The following is a 16,393-nucleotide window of genomic DNA, read 5'->3' as shown; positions in this document are numbered from 1 at the left end:
AGTTAAAGGACTGTACAGTTCACAAACTACTGACAGCAAAAATTTATTAGCCTACAGTTTGCGAGGTGAAGTGAGCTAAGTTGTGTAAGATGTTCACATAATAGCAGACCTTTGGCAACCAAGAAAGAAAGCAGCTATCGAGAACTGAAACAAAAGAAAAATGCCAAGGAAGTGGCCAGGTCCACCGACCAACTCTCTATACAGTAAATAAAATAGATATAAAATGACTTTAATGTGAATGTGTACATTTGGCCAAGTTGTTGTGTCACATCGCATCCATTTCAGTAAAAGTGCATGTTGGGTCTTCACTTCTTGACTTCTCCGAGATCATCAATGCTGTCATCGTCCACCTGTGAGAGGCCCAACATAGCAGAATTAATGAACCCAGAGCCACATCAGATTTTACTCCACGCTGCCCCTAGAGGTAAAGCTTTAGCACAAATACCTGCCCCTAGAGGCAAAACTATAACACACAGACAAGGATGACTTGGCTAAAATCTGCCTGTTTTAGATCACAAAAGCAGCTGTTTCCATGGAGAAGGAACTGAATTGCAGTTGGTCAATTGTAGAGAGAACTGGACAAAGACTGTATTATGTGCATTTGCCTGGTTGCTAAACACACACACACACACACACACAGTTGTGTTTGGAAAATGATGACTCGCCATACTGTGTTGAACACAAATACATAATTGAAACCCTATACTTTTAAGGAGCAAATCCATTGATTCAGTCTCAAAATAGTCTTTACAACAATGAATTATTGATAATGACCAAGGGATTTGTAACACATTTTAGGAACAGATGAGGATATGGTAGAATGGAATCATTGCATCCTTTCAAGTGAAAAAAGTATACGTAATTTATCCATTTCCCAACAGAGGACAAATTCACTAACAGCAAAAAAGGGAAAATCACTGGAGACGGAAAATGGCTTTCATTAAAAGTTCTATTATATTCAGGTCTAATAAAGGCCTTGTCAATATGTGTGCTCCAGTGATTTTTTTTTATATTATCACCTTTAAAGGTTGTATCAGTGATTTCAGGCCCACAAAAGGCCCAAACAAAAATGATCACATTAATCTAATCTTTCCTAACAATCCGCTAGCTGTCTGCCCCATAAGCAGGCCGCCAAAAAAACGCGTCTCTGTAGGCAGCCTAGGCTCCGAGATCTGTACACAAAAACAATTGCTACCAACAAGGGTTGGCAACCCACTCAAAGGCAAAATAAAGTGTTTCAACTAATAATCGACGAGATGTGCGTTTAGGAGAGTTTTAATTGCACAGAAGGGAGGGGGGAGGGAGTAGCGAGCTAGCTCTCTGTTTTGTTTGAACATCAACAGAAGTGCTGTATCCCCGCTATCGCTGATACAACCTTTAATAAAGGCATTATCTGTCTCCACTTATTAAAAGTAAACATTTCATATTATTAATGTTTCCACAACAACTGATATAAATACTATTAAAGTTGCGGATTACTGCCAATATTTCACATTTGGATTTGGCCAATAGCCAATGCCAATATACATCTTTTCAATATCCTACCTGCTGAAGGGTTAAGGGTCTCTCCTGTACTAAAGTTAACCTATTCATCTAATTGTGATGGCCGTTGCAGATACAGGCATACGACAAGATTTATTCATAAAAAAAATTGGAAATAGTTGCAACATGGTGTAGATGTCAAATATGTCATTTGACATGATATTTTCAAATAAAAATTTAGTCATCATCCAATTCGAACAGATTTCTATGATGCTTCCTCGGAAACCCTAATAGGTTAAGCTGATTACAATACCAGAAATGTTCATATTTTCAGATACGCCATTGATAGATTTTCTGAGCTATTATCGGCCGTTACCGATGTCGTACCAATGATCACACATCTCTTATTACAGGTCCCAATATTACATATAAAAGGGATAACAGCCACCGAGTTGTATAAGGATTTAATGGACAAGGCGGAGACAAAGAACTCCACAAAATGCAGCGGAATGGAGTTTCCTCCACTGAGACTTGAGTCCATTCATTCCGTATAGGGACACCTCAAAGGTCATTATCCTGCTTATCCCCCAGTTGCCACTATGTATATAGGCCATGGTCATGCCTTTATAGCATGCAAAGGAAACAAGCGGTTCAGTTTAAAAGGAGCCGACTTGTTCAGTTTGTTGTACTACTTTTTTTGGTCCTGACGGTGATAACTGTGGGCAGCTTGTTTGCAGTTGATTCCATTATTGCGAAGCCTGCTTCCAGGCTCAACCGCCGTTTGCCATAGGTGTTATAGTTACCATTCAAATGACCATTGATATGGAATGGTGATTAAACTTTTTTACCAGATCTACTTCATAGGTGTCTCGTTATACAGAATTAATAGCCACCCTACCAGCCAATCAGAAGAATATTTCTTCTGTCTGGGTGATGAACTGTAATATCTCCATTATCTGCTCCTATGACTTTTCCTGCTCGGCTGTTACTGAGTATCCTGCTTCATTAAAGCACCACACCTCTTAATATAACATGTCTGCAGCGGAATTCCCTTGTGGATCACAAACTCACCTCAGGCCACTTTTCTTGGATGACATCGATGATGTCGTCTGTAAAGTCACCCTGAATGATGATCTCATCCTCTGCTGTTACTGAGGCACCACAGGAGAATTTTTGCGCAAAGAATCTCTGAGCTTCCTTAAGCTCTATGTCTGTTCAAGAGGAGCAAACACATCAAACTGATCAGCAAGGGAGGATGTATCTTAATCTTTACGATGTACAGAGCTCAAGCTGAGCCTGCTGATGCAGAAGGAAAGACTTACCGAAAGTCGCTAGGCCGCAAACTCGTGTGACGTATTTCTTTTTAGCACGTGGGATTTTCGCTATTGTGACTTTCTGGGGAACAGTCTTCTTCTTCTGTTTGATCTGTCCTCGTCCACCTGGGATAGCAATGTCATGTGTTGGTGTAATGTCAACTTTTCTCACAATAACAAACTTAAATGACAGACCAAGCTGTCAAACATCTGTCCACATATTTTTTTTTACTATATATGATCCAGCTAGACTATGTTACATGGATGTCTGCGAGTTATTCCCAATAACATGGTTCAGTGATATACCTGGCATTAGACAGTAATGATATATATTCAATATATATCTTAACAGTACGACTAGGACATATTTCACATAATACAGACGTATCTTGAGAAAGTAGCTAATTTCTCACATTGCAAGTACTGACATAATTGCCTCTGCAATCCAAAACAACTTCTTGCGTCATCTCATTGTACATGATTGCTTGGCCACATTGTCAGCCTGCTATCTAGCAGCATATAGAGGTATGGCGGTATAGTCAAAATCCGTACCTTAGGGCGAATTTATATTGTTTATACCATATACCTTTTATACCTTCCACCCCTACATACGGCTTTGTTTCGTGAGGAGAAGGGTGCCATAGGCCTCTAGTATTAGGAGGTTACCCACTTGCTCTGACTTACCTTGCACAGGTGTGTCACTGCACCATATTCTTGGTATATACCCCATAATTAACAGTGTATGAGTCAGCTCTTACCTCTCTTCTGCTTCTTCTTCTCCTCCTCCTCTCCAACAAAAGGGGCATCCCCAGCCTTTGGCTCCTGCCTTGGAACATTATCTGCACCAGAGCATGTTAAGCAGCACGTCAACTCATCATAGTGCATCTTACAGTAAACTACTCCTAACAGAATGCATGAACAATGACACTTTGCTCCCAACAACTCACAACTCAACCTCAGCCCATCTCCGAATATCAACTCATCAGACTTATGTTTGTATGCACACTCCACATACATCCACTTTGCAGCAGCCACATTACAATGACAAATAATCTTTTTCCCTGCTCTTCAATGGTTATGCGGGTTACAGATCGTTATTAAGACCCATATGTATGCATGCATGTATGAGTAATACAAGACTATACTTCTACAGCAATGTACACGTTATTAATTTGTTGCACTTTCACTTATTTCACCACATACACACAAAAAAATGGTTTAATGACCACCTTCAGTGAAAATCAAGTTTTTAACCCTGTTGGTGGTGTCTACCACGTTTTTGGAAGACATATCATGAGGGAAATAATAAGTCAAGGTCATGGCCAAGGATCTGCTTTGGATCTATGTTTTCGACAAATCACAGCCCAGGTGGGACAAATCAGGCATCAGTCCATTATTACATCATAAGGGTACAGAACCATTCCTGAGTACCAGTGGCAGGTGCAGAGTGTGTGCAAAGGGGGCAGGGTCACATAGATCCCAATTCTCGACATGAGGAAGAAGGTGTGAAGTTACATTTCAGCCATTTCATTTCAAGTTGAAGGAGTCCATCTTTAAAGACTATGCATATTCGCCAATGTATCATTACTAATCTACTAATGTCTACCTTATCAATCAAAAGAGTAAGTAGATGTAGATGATAATATTCCTATTATTACTAGCATGTTCAAATGGGCCTTGTGTGTTATGAAAACAAATAAGGATGGTCAAAGATAGAGGATACTTACCCTTACCCAGCGTCATCCTTGCAAACTCATTTGGAAAGTTCTTCTCCAGCCACTGTCTGCATTTAGCTGGTTCTGGCATGTACTCACAATACTGAAAGAGAAAACATCTTTGACATACCTAACCAAACTGTACATAGTGTGTCTCTTTAGATTTTAAACTTGGGTTTGTCAATAATGCAAAATTAGACATTTAGGTACATACCTCTGTAGGCAAGGTGCACACTGCAGAAAGAGAATAGACCAGTTATAAGCTTTTTCGCATTACAAAAACTATGTGTGGTTTCATTAGTTTGACATGACTTTTCAGCAAAGAGCCTTGTATGTAGCAATTGTTCATTATGCATTTACAAAACAAGTTACAGGCTTTTCAACAAAAATGATGCACTGTTCAATGAGTTTGACATTTGGCAACTGACATCTCAATAAAGATCCTTGTATGTAGCAACTACACGACACACAATCACAGACGCAGAAACACAGCACCCTTACCTCCACAGTAAAGCACCTTCATTGGGTATTTCCCATCCGGGTCTGCTGAGCCGCGGTGTTCTTTACCCTCTGGTGAGCTTGACTCCTCTGTGGTAGCCATGGTTACTCTTCTTCATATTGAAAATACACAGATTAATATCCCTTAACATTACTAAACAACCTCTCTTAGTACCTTCAAGTATTGCCTGTACAGTGAAGACACATTCAATCTGGTTGATGTCTATGAGGAAAACCAGCGGCATTTGACTTTGTAGTGACATTAATGAACATCAAGTTAGCTCATCTCCATTTTCCCAGTCTTCATTAGTGTAAAAGCATAACATGTATTTTTGTTATTTGTGTGATCCACAAAAGAAACACAATACCCTGACAAATACATGTCTAGCCTGGAGAATGTCTAAAAATGTCCCTCTGACTGCTGTACAGTTAAACTACTGCTTCTGAAGATGGGTAAGCTTCATAACATTGATCATTTTTAGTACAACTCATTGGCAGTTATAATAGTGAGCATAAATGTACAGAGAGGTTTACTAAAGACAAACATGACTCCTCATTTCTCTGAGTAACGGTAGGCCCCTTCCATACCAGCTGATCACTGTAAGGCCAAACGTTTTCTGGCACTCCTTCGCCTAAACCCCTAAATAGACAAGACGATATTATCTCAACATATATGCTTTCCAACAAACCAATGGCCACATTAGAAATACTAAGTTAACCCATGTCGTTTCTACTTTAAGGTTAATGTCACATCAGGCTAACAATATCCTGTAATAAATTTAGAAACGTTTAACAGGTTATGTTATCCACTTGAGCATGATAATCTAACTGGTTGGCTTTTCGGATTCTGTACAAAAAACAGTTCCAATATAGCAATACTTACTAACTGTTTCGGTACAATACGTTAATCAAGTCATAACGGAGATCAGTAGTGTATTGCCGTATGCTAACCACTAGTACCGACGCCTGTGTTTGGTGGCTAACAGGTTAGCTAACAGCCTGCTGCTGGTATGATTTGCCGTGGGACTTGCACCCATTCATTAGCTTGCTAGCACAGCTACCTTGATGCCATAGCTAACTCACTGACAGGCATGTCTGAACGAAATTAATGCATACAAACAGAAGTACATACATACCCCTTAAATGAAACCTCGGTGTTACTTGAATGTGAGCAAAGTCTTAAGCATTATTATTCGAAATTTCAAAAAAACGATTCTAGACAACAGGAATTACAAGGGTTGAGCACACCTCCACAGGCTGCTATGGCTGTGGGTCCTGAACCGACGCTTGGCAAGGAAACAATAGATCCTTGATGTTTTGCCTGACTAAATATTTTGCTTATATTAAATGCTGTCATATCATATTATAATTAAATTCTATTTACACGATTCATTTCATCATATAATATATATATTGTTGATTCAAATAATGACACACTTGAACTTATTTCAATATTAACCCAACTTTTACGACAGGCTGTTGTAGTAACTGCTATAGCACTCTCAAACATTACGCCTCACACAGTCAGCAAGAAATTTGAAATCTTCAGCTAGTTACGAAAACTTCTCTCGTCTACCCATGACATCAGCTCTACGTTATATCTCTATGGAAATAATCCGCACACTTTAGTGTAGTCCATAAACTGTAGTTTTGTTCTGCGGTTACATTTTCAGAATCATAAACTTTTTTAGCGCTGCACAGCACAGGGTCATGGCATGTTTGGTGTCTTGAAAAGCCAGCCAGGTAGTGCTAGCTAACGTTAGCTGACGTTGATAATACTTCACGCCAGATTACTTAATTAGCTAGCTTTAAGCTTTAGCTTCAACAAACGGAGCTGGGAGAGAGTGGTACTGACAGTTTGGATAGATAATGTGCGTCTTTAACAAATGAACATCGTTAAATGATATCCCGTTCAGGGTTAATTTGACCAATATTTCCCCATTATTATCTGACTGGTTGAACGAGTTGTAGTTTAACGTTAAGGCTTGAACGATGTTTACACTGAGATGAACCAGGAGAGAAGATGTATGAAACAAGCTGACAGTTCACGGAGATCATCCCTGCAGTCTAGTGGTAAGAAGGGTGAATAGTCTGTCAACGTCTGAGTTAGCAATAATAAAGGAATTAAAAATGAGCTCCGGACTCTTCAAATTCAATTAATTTTGAATATGACCGTCAACTCATTCGAATGTCACCCAGCAACCGTAGAATAACGTCAGAAAAATGTGCAGTGGTCTCTTCCAGAGTTGTGTAAATATAAATTAGCCTCTGTGAATTACTAGAATTGCGCTTTGAAATACCCACCAAGTGCTGTTATCTCCCCAGACTTTCCAGCTGAGCCCTGGCACAGCACCCCAGTAAAAAAGGTGAAGTTATAGTATCAGAATACGTTGTACTTGTATTATTATTATTATCAGAGAAATGCACCCCTTAAATGATGCACAGAGAGTGCTCCATTTGATGTACCTATCCATGCCAAATCGAAACCATTCATTGTTTTGTGTCACAGTTTAACAGTTTGTTTGTGCCTCCTCAGCACCAGGATGCGAGGCCTGATGCTGTGGCTAGTGGAAGAGACAGGATGGTCAAACAAGAGAACGGGCCATTCCAGAGGCGGCTCCCACTCTCAACTTCTCTGCCCCTCACACAGGACTGTCAGGTGGGGCCACACCAAATTATTTACATTGAGTTATGATAAGTAGTAATTATTATTATTGTATTTTTTTTTTTTGCAGATGTTGCCTATCAATGAATACTGATGTTTGGTTTTAGTTTCCCACTGTGTGTGTGTGTGTGTGTGTGTGATATTGATATATGTAGACTTCTTTTGGATCTATCTGAAAAAAAGAAAAAGTTACAGGGATTTGTTTTTCGCTTCTAAACTCTAAGGTGGAATATTCTGCTCTGTTACATCACAATGGTTTGTTGGTAGAAGTCCTGTGCATATAAATAAATCATTCCCCTCTGTGCCTTTTTGAGTGTAATCATGTCAGAATGCTGCCACCTCCAGGTAATAACATAATTATGTTTATCAGAGGGAAAAAAGAGGATTGAATAATATTTACATAACCTTTCATCTTCATATGCCCAAGTTAGAGAAGTATTCCTATTTATTGTAGATACATTGATACTTCTGTCTATATAATGAGTTAAAGTCTTAAGTCAAATATGTACTTTGTTTTTGTGTGTATGTGTGTGAGAGAGAATGCAAATTTCCCCTGGGGATCAATAAAGTATCTATCTATCTATCTATCTATCTTTCTGCAATCTGTGCATAGTGCATTGGTGTCTATGACATCTAAGGAAGAAGCAACCCTTCTGAGGTAGCAGCTGCATGTTTAGGAATTTTTGTTTTTGCTCACTGTCACCCCCTTTCATGTATGTTGCCTCTGCACTCAGACGGCAGTATGTGATCTGGAGTATAGCACCCTCCAGAGGCAGCGGCGGGAGCTGCAGCTCCTGATGGCTGAGCTGAAGGACCGGGACCAAGAGCTGAACAACATGGCCGCTACCCACCACACGCAGCTGCTTGCCTGGCAGCAGGATCGCCAGCGCGTGCTACTGCTGGAGGAGAGATGTGCACGCCTAGAGGGTGAGTCAACAGGAGTCAACAGCATAATGACGATGCTTTCTGAGGTCCTACCCCAGCACGCTGAACAGGTGCATGATGCAGGTGGTGGGGACATCAGGTTCAGGCATATAAAGAGAGACATAGGGGATGCTGTGTCTTGTAAATGTGATTTTGCTCCATGGGGCTTTTGACTCAGGAGCCGTTTGGTTGAGAAAGCCAGTGTCATGCATGGATCATACAGTCAAACTGTACCATTGTTAGGCCCAGAGCAGAATGATCATCTGTGTGTGTGTGTGTGTGTGTGTGTGTGTGTGTGCGCGCGCGTGCATGCGTGCATATGTATGCTTTGTACAGAGGAGCTGAAGCAGCAGCATGAAGTGTTGCGTGCGGTGGGGCGGCGGGTCCAGACGGCCGAGGCCCAGGAGAAGAGCAGCCAGAGGGAGCTGAGTGCTGCCCAGCAGCAGCTGCAGGACCTCCAGCACACACAGCGACACAGCAGCCAGCTGCAGCAGGAGCTGGAGGTGAGTGACTACTGACCAGCCTACAAACTGATTAGCCATTGACCTTACCATTTTAAGGTTAAAGTTAAAGTTGACTGATGTTTAGCAAACGCTTAAAGTGACACAGGTTCCCAACGGTGGGAATCGAACTCAGGCCGACCACTTGTCTGTTGGTGGCGTTACCATTGTTCCACCACGCTTGCATTATTTTAGCTTCATAAAATGCAATTCAATGACACAAGCTATTCCACCATCAACTACAGTCCTGCATTGCAGTGTCATGTAGGATAATAAGGCCAGAGCTTATCTCTGGTTTCTGTGGTGCTAACGTAGAGCGTGTAGCTCAGTGGTCTAAGGGGTTGGACTGGCAATCATAAGATTGCTCGTTCAATTTCCAGATGATGACTTGATGTTGCATGTCGTAGACTGGTGTCCCGTCCAGGGGGAGTCTTATCCGCTTAGCACCACAGAAAGTGTCATAATACTACTGTGCAAATAGACCTGACCTGTCTTCAAAACTAGTCAGCTGTTTGGTTGTAAGGGTCAAAGCTGAGATTGTCAATCATCCAATCTGTATTGTTATTCACAATAACACATGTGAGTGTTTTAGTGCAGTAAAATGAACATATGCACAGAACAAGTTATAGGAAGACACCTAAAACCTTCAAAGAATCCCATACCGATTTGGCTGCGAGCTAAGTTAGTCAGTTAAACGTATCACTATAAACTTTAAACTATTGTTTGGCCAGAGCATTTTTGTAAAATGCCTATAATCGGCATGCAATGTAGGTCTGTGTAACTATGAAGGTGCTGAATGTGATGGAATTGTCCATCTGCAGGACAGGAACCATGCTCTGAACTCCACCATCACGCTGCTGTCCAGCCAGGTTGGCCAGCTCCAAGCCAGAGAGGAGGAACTCAGTGCCATGCTCAAACTGAAGGTATCCCAGTTATGAGGCCATTTATATGTGATGCCAGAGGCCCTGCAATTAATATTTTATTTTATTTTATTTCATTATTTGTTTGTTTGACTGACACTTTTATCCAAAGCAACTTACCCAGACCTATTGCAGGGAGAGTCCCCCCTAGAATATTACAGTTTTCAAAAAGGAGGAATATTCACCATAGTTATCTAACAGCTGATGTTTTCAATTTGTTCATGGGTCATTCTGTGTCAAATCAGATAAGGTTGTTGCTGCACCGTTTTTGTCAATACTACTTAATAATTAGGTTTTTAGGTAACTTTGATATAGATAACATTTGTCACCTTTGTTTCCCACAATAGATGAATTGTACACAGTGCGAGTACTACATCACAATGTGATGCAATACCAGCGTTACATATCTCACTTATACTATACAGTAGTTCACCTCAAAGATCACCTATCATTGCATTGCATTGCACTCCCAAATGTTTTTCCCCTGCCTACGTCTGGATAAAATGTCAATGTAAACCCCGTGCAAACTCCATCAGGACAAAGACGTGACTGAGGCCATCGCTCACATCCAGGATCTGTCCAGCCGGCTCAGGATGCAGGAGGACTCTCAGAGGGAGCTGAGGACGCGGGAGAGTAAGATCTTCGCCGAGCTGGAGGAAGTGAAACGACTGTACCGTGAAGTCCGCCACGAGAACACAAGGCTCAAAGGTACAAGAGTGAGAAGCTTTTTTGTGATCAACTTTTTATTAGCACCATTTATTACATTCAGACATGTAAAATAACAGTCTGCAACATGCACGATAGTTGTTATCAAATGGTGCAGAAAAAAAAATACAAAATCCCTATCCCACCCCTCAGGAATGAAATGATCTTGAGATAAACATCTTGTTCTTTTTTCTAATTTGCTGAGTTGTGTTCATTTAAGTTAATTCTGTGGAATAAATAGGTAAAATAGCATCATCTATGGAGTTGTGCAGTTAGTGTGCACCGAAGCATGCTGTCATGTCTGTTGCTCTTTTCAAGGGATGTGTACTTTACTTTTAATTTTGGTGGTACGGGGTTGCATAAGGTGACTAAGTATTTTTGGAAAATTGAAAATGTTGTAAATTATTTAGTAAGGTTGTCATCCTGAGTTGAAAATAGCACTGTTGCTTTAGTTAAAAGATGTAGTCTGTGTGAGTACAGGGCTTAGATAAGGCTTACAATATGCTTGATGCTTTGTGTGTGTGTGTGTGTGTGTCAGATGAACTTGAAGAGAAGACTCTGGAGAACAGCACCCAGAGGGAAGAGGTGATTCGCCTGAAGCAGGAGACGCAGTTGCTGAGGAGAGATCTGCTCATCTCCGGTTAGAGCACAGCAAGCACACCTAACCACAGCGAGACAGCTTCTCTAAAACACTTAACACAGTTTTCTGAAGTTTAAGGGCCTGTGTGTGTGTGTGTGTGTGTGTTTAGGGGAAGGAGAGAGCTGGAAGGATGAGATGCTGGAACTGTCTCGCTCAAAGCAAGAGCGCACCGAAGTCGAACTGCGCTGTCTGAGACAGGTACCCGACTCATCCCCCAGCTTCCCCCTGGCCACAATCATAGTGCTACATTCTTATACAGCTCACAATGCCACAGTCTTATACAGTATTACTCAGTGTAACACTCTTCGGCAACTTCAAAATGTTGAACATGCATGCTGCACTACAGTTTGTAATAGAAAAAAAAATATTATTAATTAATAAATATAATTACCGTAATAAAGACAGTTTAAGGGGGTTAAATGGAGTGAAAGCTGAATCACTCCTGCTCCTTGACAGGTGTGTGCGAATCAGCAGAATGACCTGCAGCTCCTCAAGCTGAACCTGGAGAGCACTCAGGAGACGCTCAAAGTTCAAAGGTCACATGGCAGGTAATTTACCTTAGCTAACTTTCTGTTTAGGGGATACTCCCCTTTTCTGATGTGTTCCTTTTTCACATTGATGCTGAAGATGCTTAGACTGTGTGTGTGTGTGTGTGTGTGTGTGTGTGTGTGTGTGTGTGTGTGTGTGTGTGTGTGTGTGTGTGTGTGTGTGTGTGTGTGTGTGTGTGTGTGTGTGTGTGTGTGAGATTGTGTTATTGCAGTGGTATAGGTTACGCAGCAGTGGAGAGCTCCTTTCAGAGGTCAGGGACAGAGGCAGGGCCCACTTACTATCAGCACAGGGCCATAGAACCGCCAGAGGAGCTGAGGAGAGGAGGAAGAACACCAATGTTGGAAAGGGAGAGACAGGATGCCATTCACCAGCCTGCAGATAGCTCAGGGTCCTCACAGACACCTTTAAATGGTGACTCAGTGGTGTGGCTTCAGGCTGGGGTCTCTACCAGCGAACCTAGAGGTGGCTCCTCTACCGCTGAGCCTGTAGGTGGTTTGTCAGTGGAGCACCCTAAGCCTGGAGTCCTCGCAACCGAGCCAGTAGATGCTGTTGTCTTGGGCCAACCCATAGTACCATGTACCAGTACCATGAGCCAGCCTGTAGCTGCTCTCTCCACAGCTCAGCCTGTAGCCATTCACTCAATAAGCCAGCCTGTACCTACTAGCGCCACAAACCAGCCTGTGGCTACCATCTCCACTGCCAATGCTGTAGGCACCAGCTCCACGGGACATTCTACAGCAGCTATACTCACAGACCAATCAATAACTACTAGTTTCCCAAGCCAGGATGAACCTTCAATCACCACCACAGGCCAGCCCATACCTCCAAACCTCATAGGCCAGTCTGCAGATATGATTTCCACAGTGCAGCCTGTAGCCCAACCTGTAGTTACTGCCTCCACAACCCATTCTGTAGCCTCTATTTCCAAAGCCCATCTTGTAGTTACTGCCTCCACAACCCATTCTGTAGCCTCTATTTCCAAAGCCCAACCTTTAGTTACTGCCTCTACAGCACAGCTTGTAGCCTCTATTTCCAAAGCCCAGTCTGTAGCCTCTATTTCCACAACCTATCCTGTAGCCTCTATTTCCAAAGCCCATCCTGTAGCCACTGCCTCTACAGCACAGCCTGTATCCCAACCTGTATCCACTGCTACCACAATGCAGCCTGTAGCCTCTATTTCCACAGCACAGCCTGTAGTTACTGTCTCCACATGCCAGTCGATAGCTAACAGCTCCTGGAGCCAGCCTGAGATCACCATCTCAACTTGCCAGCAGCCTGTAGCTACTATCTCCATAGCCAAGTCTACAGCTACAACCTCTACAAGCCATCCTGCAGCTACAACCTCTACAAGCCAGCATATGGCCACTATCCCTGTAGTCCAGGCTCAACCCATAGACACCATGTCCACTGGCCAGCTTATTGGAGAAGCCTTATCTGGAGTGACCTCATCTTCTGGTCCACCATGTCCTCCTGAGGCACAGCCAAGTTGCAGCAGCACTTCAGCCAGACCTCCAGCCATTGTCAATGAGCAGTCCCCAGCTAGCAGACACAGTGAGGTGACAGAAGTCAGTGGTGATGTGTACAGTGTGGCCCAAGAGGAACTGCCCAGAGACACTCCTGTAGTGTGTGGGGGAGCAGAGGAGCAGCAGAAGGACGAGCCAGGTGTGGGTGTGGCAACCGACAGGTATGAGGAGCAGAGGGGGAAACCTGAGATGGAGGAGGAGGAGGAGAAGAAGGTGGAGGAGCAGGACATGAAGAGGGAGACATCTGGGGAGGAAGAGGAGAAGGTGAAGAAGATGAAGGAGGGTGTTGAGAGGGGGACACTTTGGGAGGAAGAGGAGGAGGGCTTGGAGGTGGAGGTGGCAGTGATGTTGGATGTGGACTCAGAGTCTGAGTACTCAGTGCAGATGGTGGAGGTTGACCCCCTGACCCTTGACCTCAACCTGAATCCTGAGACAGATCAGGTCTGCAGGGTGTGGTAAGAATGCCAGTCAGACAGGAGATTGCAGTTTACCAATAAATGTTCAGTAGGAATAAAGTAAGAGTACAGTATAGTAATATTTTGTATAAGAACGAAAGCGGTTTGACCACACAAGACAGATCTACTGATAGTACCAGCTGCCATCTGTTTCTCCCTGTTGACTTTTAATGGCAGTATGACTCACTATGTGGCTGTAGTAGTATGCATATTTCAGTTCTGTGAGACACGTAGATGACAGGGCCACCAGGTGCAATACTGCAAGGCTGTGGGCTCAACTCAAAGCTAGCAAAGTCTCTGTGGAACGGTGCTGTAACATGCCTGCAGTATAATTACATTTACATGTATTCATTTAGCAGATGCTTTTATCCAAAACAACTTACAAAATGAAGAAATAATTCTTCAGCATAACTGTATGATAATAATACTGGGTGTGACTCTGTGTTTGCCTCTCAGCCAGGGAGAGGCGACATGTTCCCCCCAACCAGCCAGCCCCGTCTTATGGACCTCAGTCAACCCTGGAGGCTCCCCCAGAGCCATCTACCTCTCCTCACCAACGACACCCAAACAGGTGAGCGTGCCAACAGACATTAGAGGACTTTGGTGTGTACCCCAGTGAAATGAATCGAAGTAATGAAGATGGCCAGTCATTGAATTGACTAGTGATAATGACTTGTATAGGGTAATTTGTGTATGTGTGTGTTGGCATAGATATTAGAAAGCTAGATAGATTGGGCTCCCAAACGTACGTAAATAGCGCCGCCATCTTGGTGGGGGCAACAATAACTGGAGGCCAATGGAGAAACACGTGACGCTGACTGGAAATCAAACAGGTGTCTCTGATTGCGGCCCATAGACAGTACACATGTTGCCCCCAGCAATATGGCGGCCGCGTTTACGTATGCCACCTAATAGAACTCGTGCCCAATGCGGTATCTAGCTTTCTAATATCTATGTGCGTTGGTGTCAGAGGCATGTGTTGGTTGGAGATGTGTATTATGATATTAAGACAACAATAACGACAATAAAAAAAACATATAGAAATGTAAGCAAAACCAGAAATATCTTTGGTATGTGTAGGGTTTTCAGGAAGCGGAGTGCACCTCTACCCATCGTCTGCAGCGTCTTCTTGAAGAATCTCGGCAGATGGTCGCCACTTTGGAGGGCTTGTCCCTGGAACCAAAAAGCCCCTCACCACGCCCTGCCCACGCACATACTCCTAGCCCCTCCCACCATCCATCTCACAGCCCATCCCCTAACCACGCCTCAGCAGGGAACCTCAATGGTTGCTATGACTACAGCAGTAGCCAACACAGTAGTTCTGAAGTTCATTCACAGAATTCTTCTGGCCATTCCAGCACACTGATTAGAAAGGTAGGCATTTAGATGTGATAGGCTAAGTACAAACATTACTACTTATACAATATTACTTTTGACCTGTTGACCAATTTCATTTGACTATAACTTCAAACATTGCTATTTCTTCAGATTCATCATCTCACCAAAAATAGTCCATCCAAGCCTGGAGGGGACACAAGCCAATAGCGCCCCCTTTTGGAGGCTATATTACTGCCATTTCCTCTTTGGACACATCCTCAGCAGCACCAAGAGACCTGTGGGCCACAGGCCTTACATACTTCACTTCACAGGCCTTACATACTCCACTGAAGGCACTGCCGAACATATGCCAAGTTATTTTTAACTTTCATAGATATCTTCATGTACCTCTAATTAAAGTGAGGGAGATTTTAAATGACTATGCTCTGTTTTTAAGTGGGATATTTTTTTCACATGGTTTTGCCATTTTGCTATTGAGATTTTGCTATTGAGATCTAATGTTAATGTTTTGCATTTTTTCATTTGACATTTTTCTCTTCCAGACTTTCCCCCCCTGATTTTTATGTACAAAAACCAACAGTGTTATAACCCAAAGATGTAAACTACTATGTGTATAGGTCATTTGTAAATATACATATGTAAATATTTGTTTATATGCTAAATATATGACCTAATTCAAAACAATTTTTCACAGACTGTCTGTGGATCTCGATTCTCTACTGTACAGAATGTAGTTCGAACATCTGCTGAAAATTGACTTGGTCTTTTGAGCTTTTGTGTTATACACAAGGTTGGATGTTTTGCTCAAGAAAATTGTAATTTTTTTTCAATGATATACAAGACTATCTTAGGACCAATAGTTTAAAGATGGCTTGCACAAGTTTCCTATCCTGTGCAGAATTCCAAATGAAAATGGAAAGCAGGCCTTTAAAGTTCTCAGGCAATGGACCCAAATTCAGGCGTGGGCTGGGCTGTTTAATATTTGAAAATGGATAATCGTAACAGTTTCAAAAAGATGATAACTAAAGCCAGAGAAAGTGTCCTTGCTTTAAGCCCTGGGCAAGATGTAACCTAAAAAAAAGTAACTTTGTAGACGTGAAGATGCTTATCATAGGTCTTTTTCATGGTGACATTCCCTTTTCCCATATTTAAGTGAGCATTTGTTC

General features: G+C 42.4%; 2 protein-coding genes across 8 annotated transcripts; one reads left to right on the top strand and one right to left on the bottom strand.

The window, feature by feature from the left end:
• Positions 1-27: 27 nt before the first annotated feature.
• On the bottom strand, positions 28-6,288 carry denr (density-regulated protein). Of its 3 annotated transcripts, XM_048259105.1 has the most exons (9): positions 6,145-6,286; positions 5,597-5,648; positions 5,012-5,121; positions 4,725-4,744; positions 4,523-4,613; positions 3,554-3,634; positions 2,805-2,921; positions 2,554-2,693; positions 28-350 (listed from the first exon to the last, which is right to left on the bottom strand). In XM_048259105.1, exons 3-9 carry the CDS (start codon positions 5,109-5,111, stop codon positions 306-308), a joined length of 594 nt encoding a protein of 197 aa, XP_048115062.1. In that variant the 5' UTR covers positions 5,112-5,121; positions 5,597-5,648; positions 6,145-6,286; the 3' UTR covers positions 28-305. The 3 variants fall into 3 exon arrangements, with proteins under 3 accessions (XP_048115062.1, XP_048115061.1, XP_048115063.1); XM_048259104.1 differs by lacking the exon at positions 5,597-5,648 and having other exon boundaries at positions 6,145-6,288; XM_048259106.1 differs by lacking the exons at positions 5,597-5,648; positions 6,145-6,286 and adding an exon at positions 5,892-5,989.
• ccdc62 (coiled-coil domain containing 62) lies at positions 4,372-15,908 on the top strand. Of its 5 annotated transcripts, none has more exons than XM_048259098.1 (14): positions 6,522-7,081; positions 7,334-7,374; positions 7,545-7,667; positions 8,408-8,600; positions 8,934-9,100; positions 9,919-10,020; positions 10,554-10,725; positions 11,261-11,362; positions 11,472-11,560; positions 11,819-11,910; positions 12,123-13,889; positions 14,346-14,460; positions 14,970-15,263; positions 15,378-15,908. In XM_048259098.1, exons 1-14 carry the CDS (start codon positions 7,015-7,017, stop codon positions 15,432-15,434), a joined length of 3,381 nt encoding a protein of 1,126 aa, XP_048115055.1. In that variant the 5' UTR covers positions 6,522-7,014; the 3' UTR covers positions 15,435-15,908. The 5 variants fall into 5 exon arrangements, with proteins under 5 accessions (XP_048115057.1, XP_048115055.1, XP_048115054.1 ...); XM_048259097.1 differs by having other exon boundaries at positions 12,108-13,889; XM_048259100.1 differs by lacking the exons at positions 6,522-7,081; positions 7,334-7,374 and adding an exon at positions 4,372-4,417 and having other exon boundaries at positions 12,108-13,889.
• The last annotated feature ends 485 nt before the right edge of the window (positions 15,909-16,393 follow it).

This window comes from Alosa alosa, chromosome 12, assembly GCF_017589495.1.
Source record: "Alosa alosa isolate M-15738 ecotype Scorff River chromosome 12, AALO_Geno_1.1, whole genome shotgun sequence".
Taxonomy (NCBI): domain Eukaryota; kingdom Metazoa; phylum Chordata; class Actinopteri; order Clupeiformes; family Clupeidae; genus Alosa; species Alosa alosa.
The sequence above is the reverse complement of the archived record's forward strand: the minus strand, read 5'-3'. Positions and strand labels throughout refer to the sequence as shown.

What these genes read in the sequence shown, in the direction of transcription:
- denr (XM_048259104.1), bottom strand. Translation starts at nt 5,111, where the DNA reads ATGGCTACCACAGAGGAGTCAAGCTCACCAGAGGGTAAAGAACACCGC. An exon ending in TTGCGGCCTAGCGACTTTCG is followed by an intron (nt 2,694 to 2,804) that starts GTAAGTCTTTCC and finishes CCTCTTGAACAG; the next exon opens with ACATAGAGCTTAAGGAAGCT. An exon ending in TCCAAGAAAAGTGGCCTGAG is followed by an intron (nt 351 to 2,553) that starts GTGAGTTTGTGA and finishes GGCCTCTCACAG; the next exon opens with GTGGACGATGACAGCATTGA.
- ccdc62 (XM_048259097.1), top strand. Translation starts at nt 7,015, where the DNA reads ATGAACCAGGAGAGAAGATGTATGAAACAAGCTGACAGTTCACGGAGA. An exon ending in CCCTCACACAGGACTGTCAG is followed by an intron (nt 7,668 to 8,407) that starts GTGGGGCCACAC and finishes CTCTGCACTCAG; the next exon opens with ACGGCAGTATGTGATCTGGA. An exon ending in CACCAACGACACCCAAACAG is followed by an intron (nt 14,461 to 14,969) that starts GTGAGCGTGCCA and finishes TGGTATGTGTAG; the next exon opens with GGTTTTCAGGAAGCGGAGTG.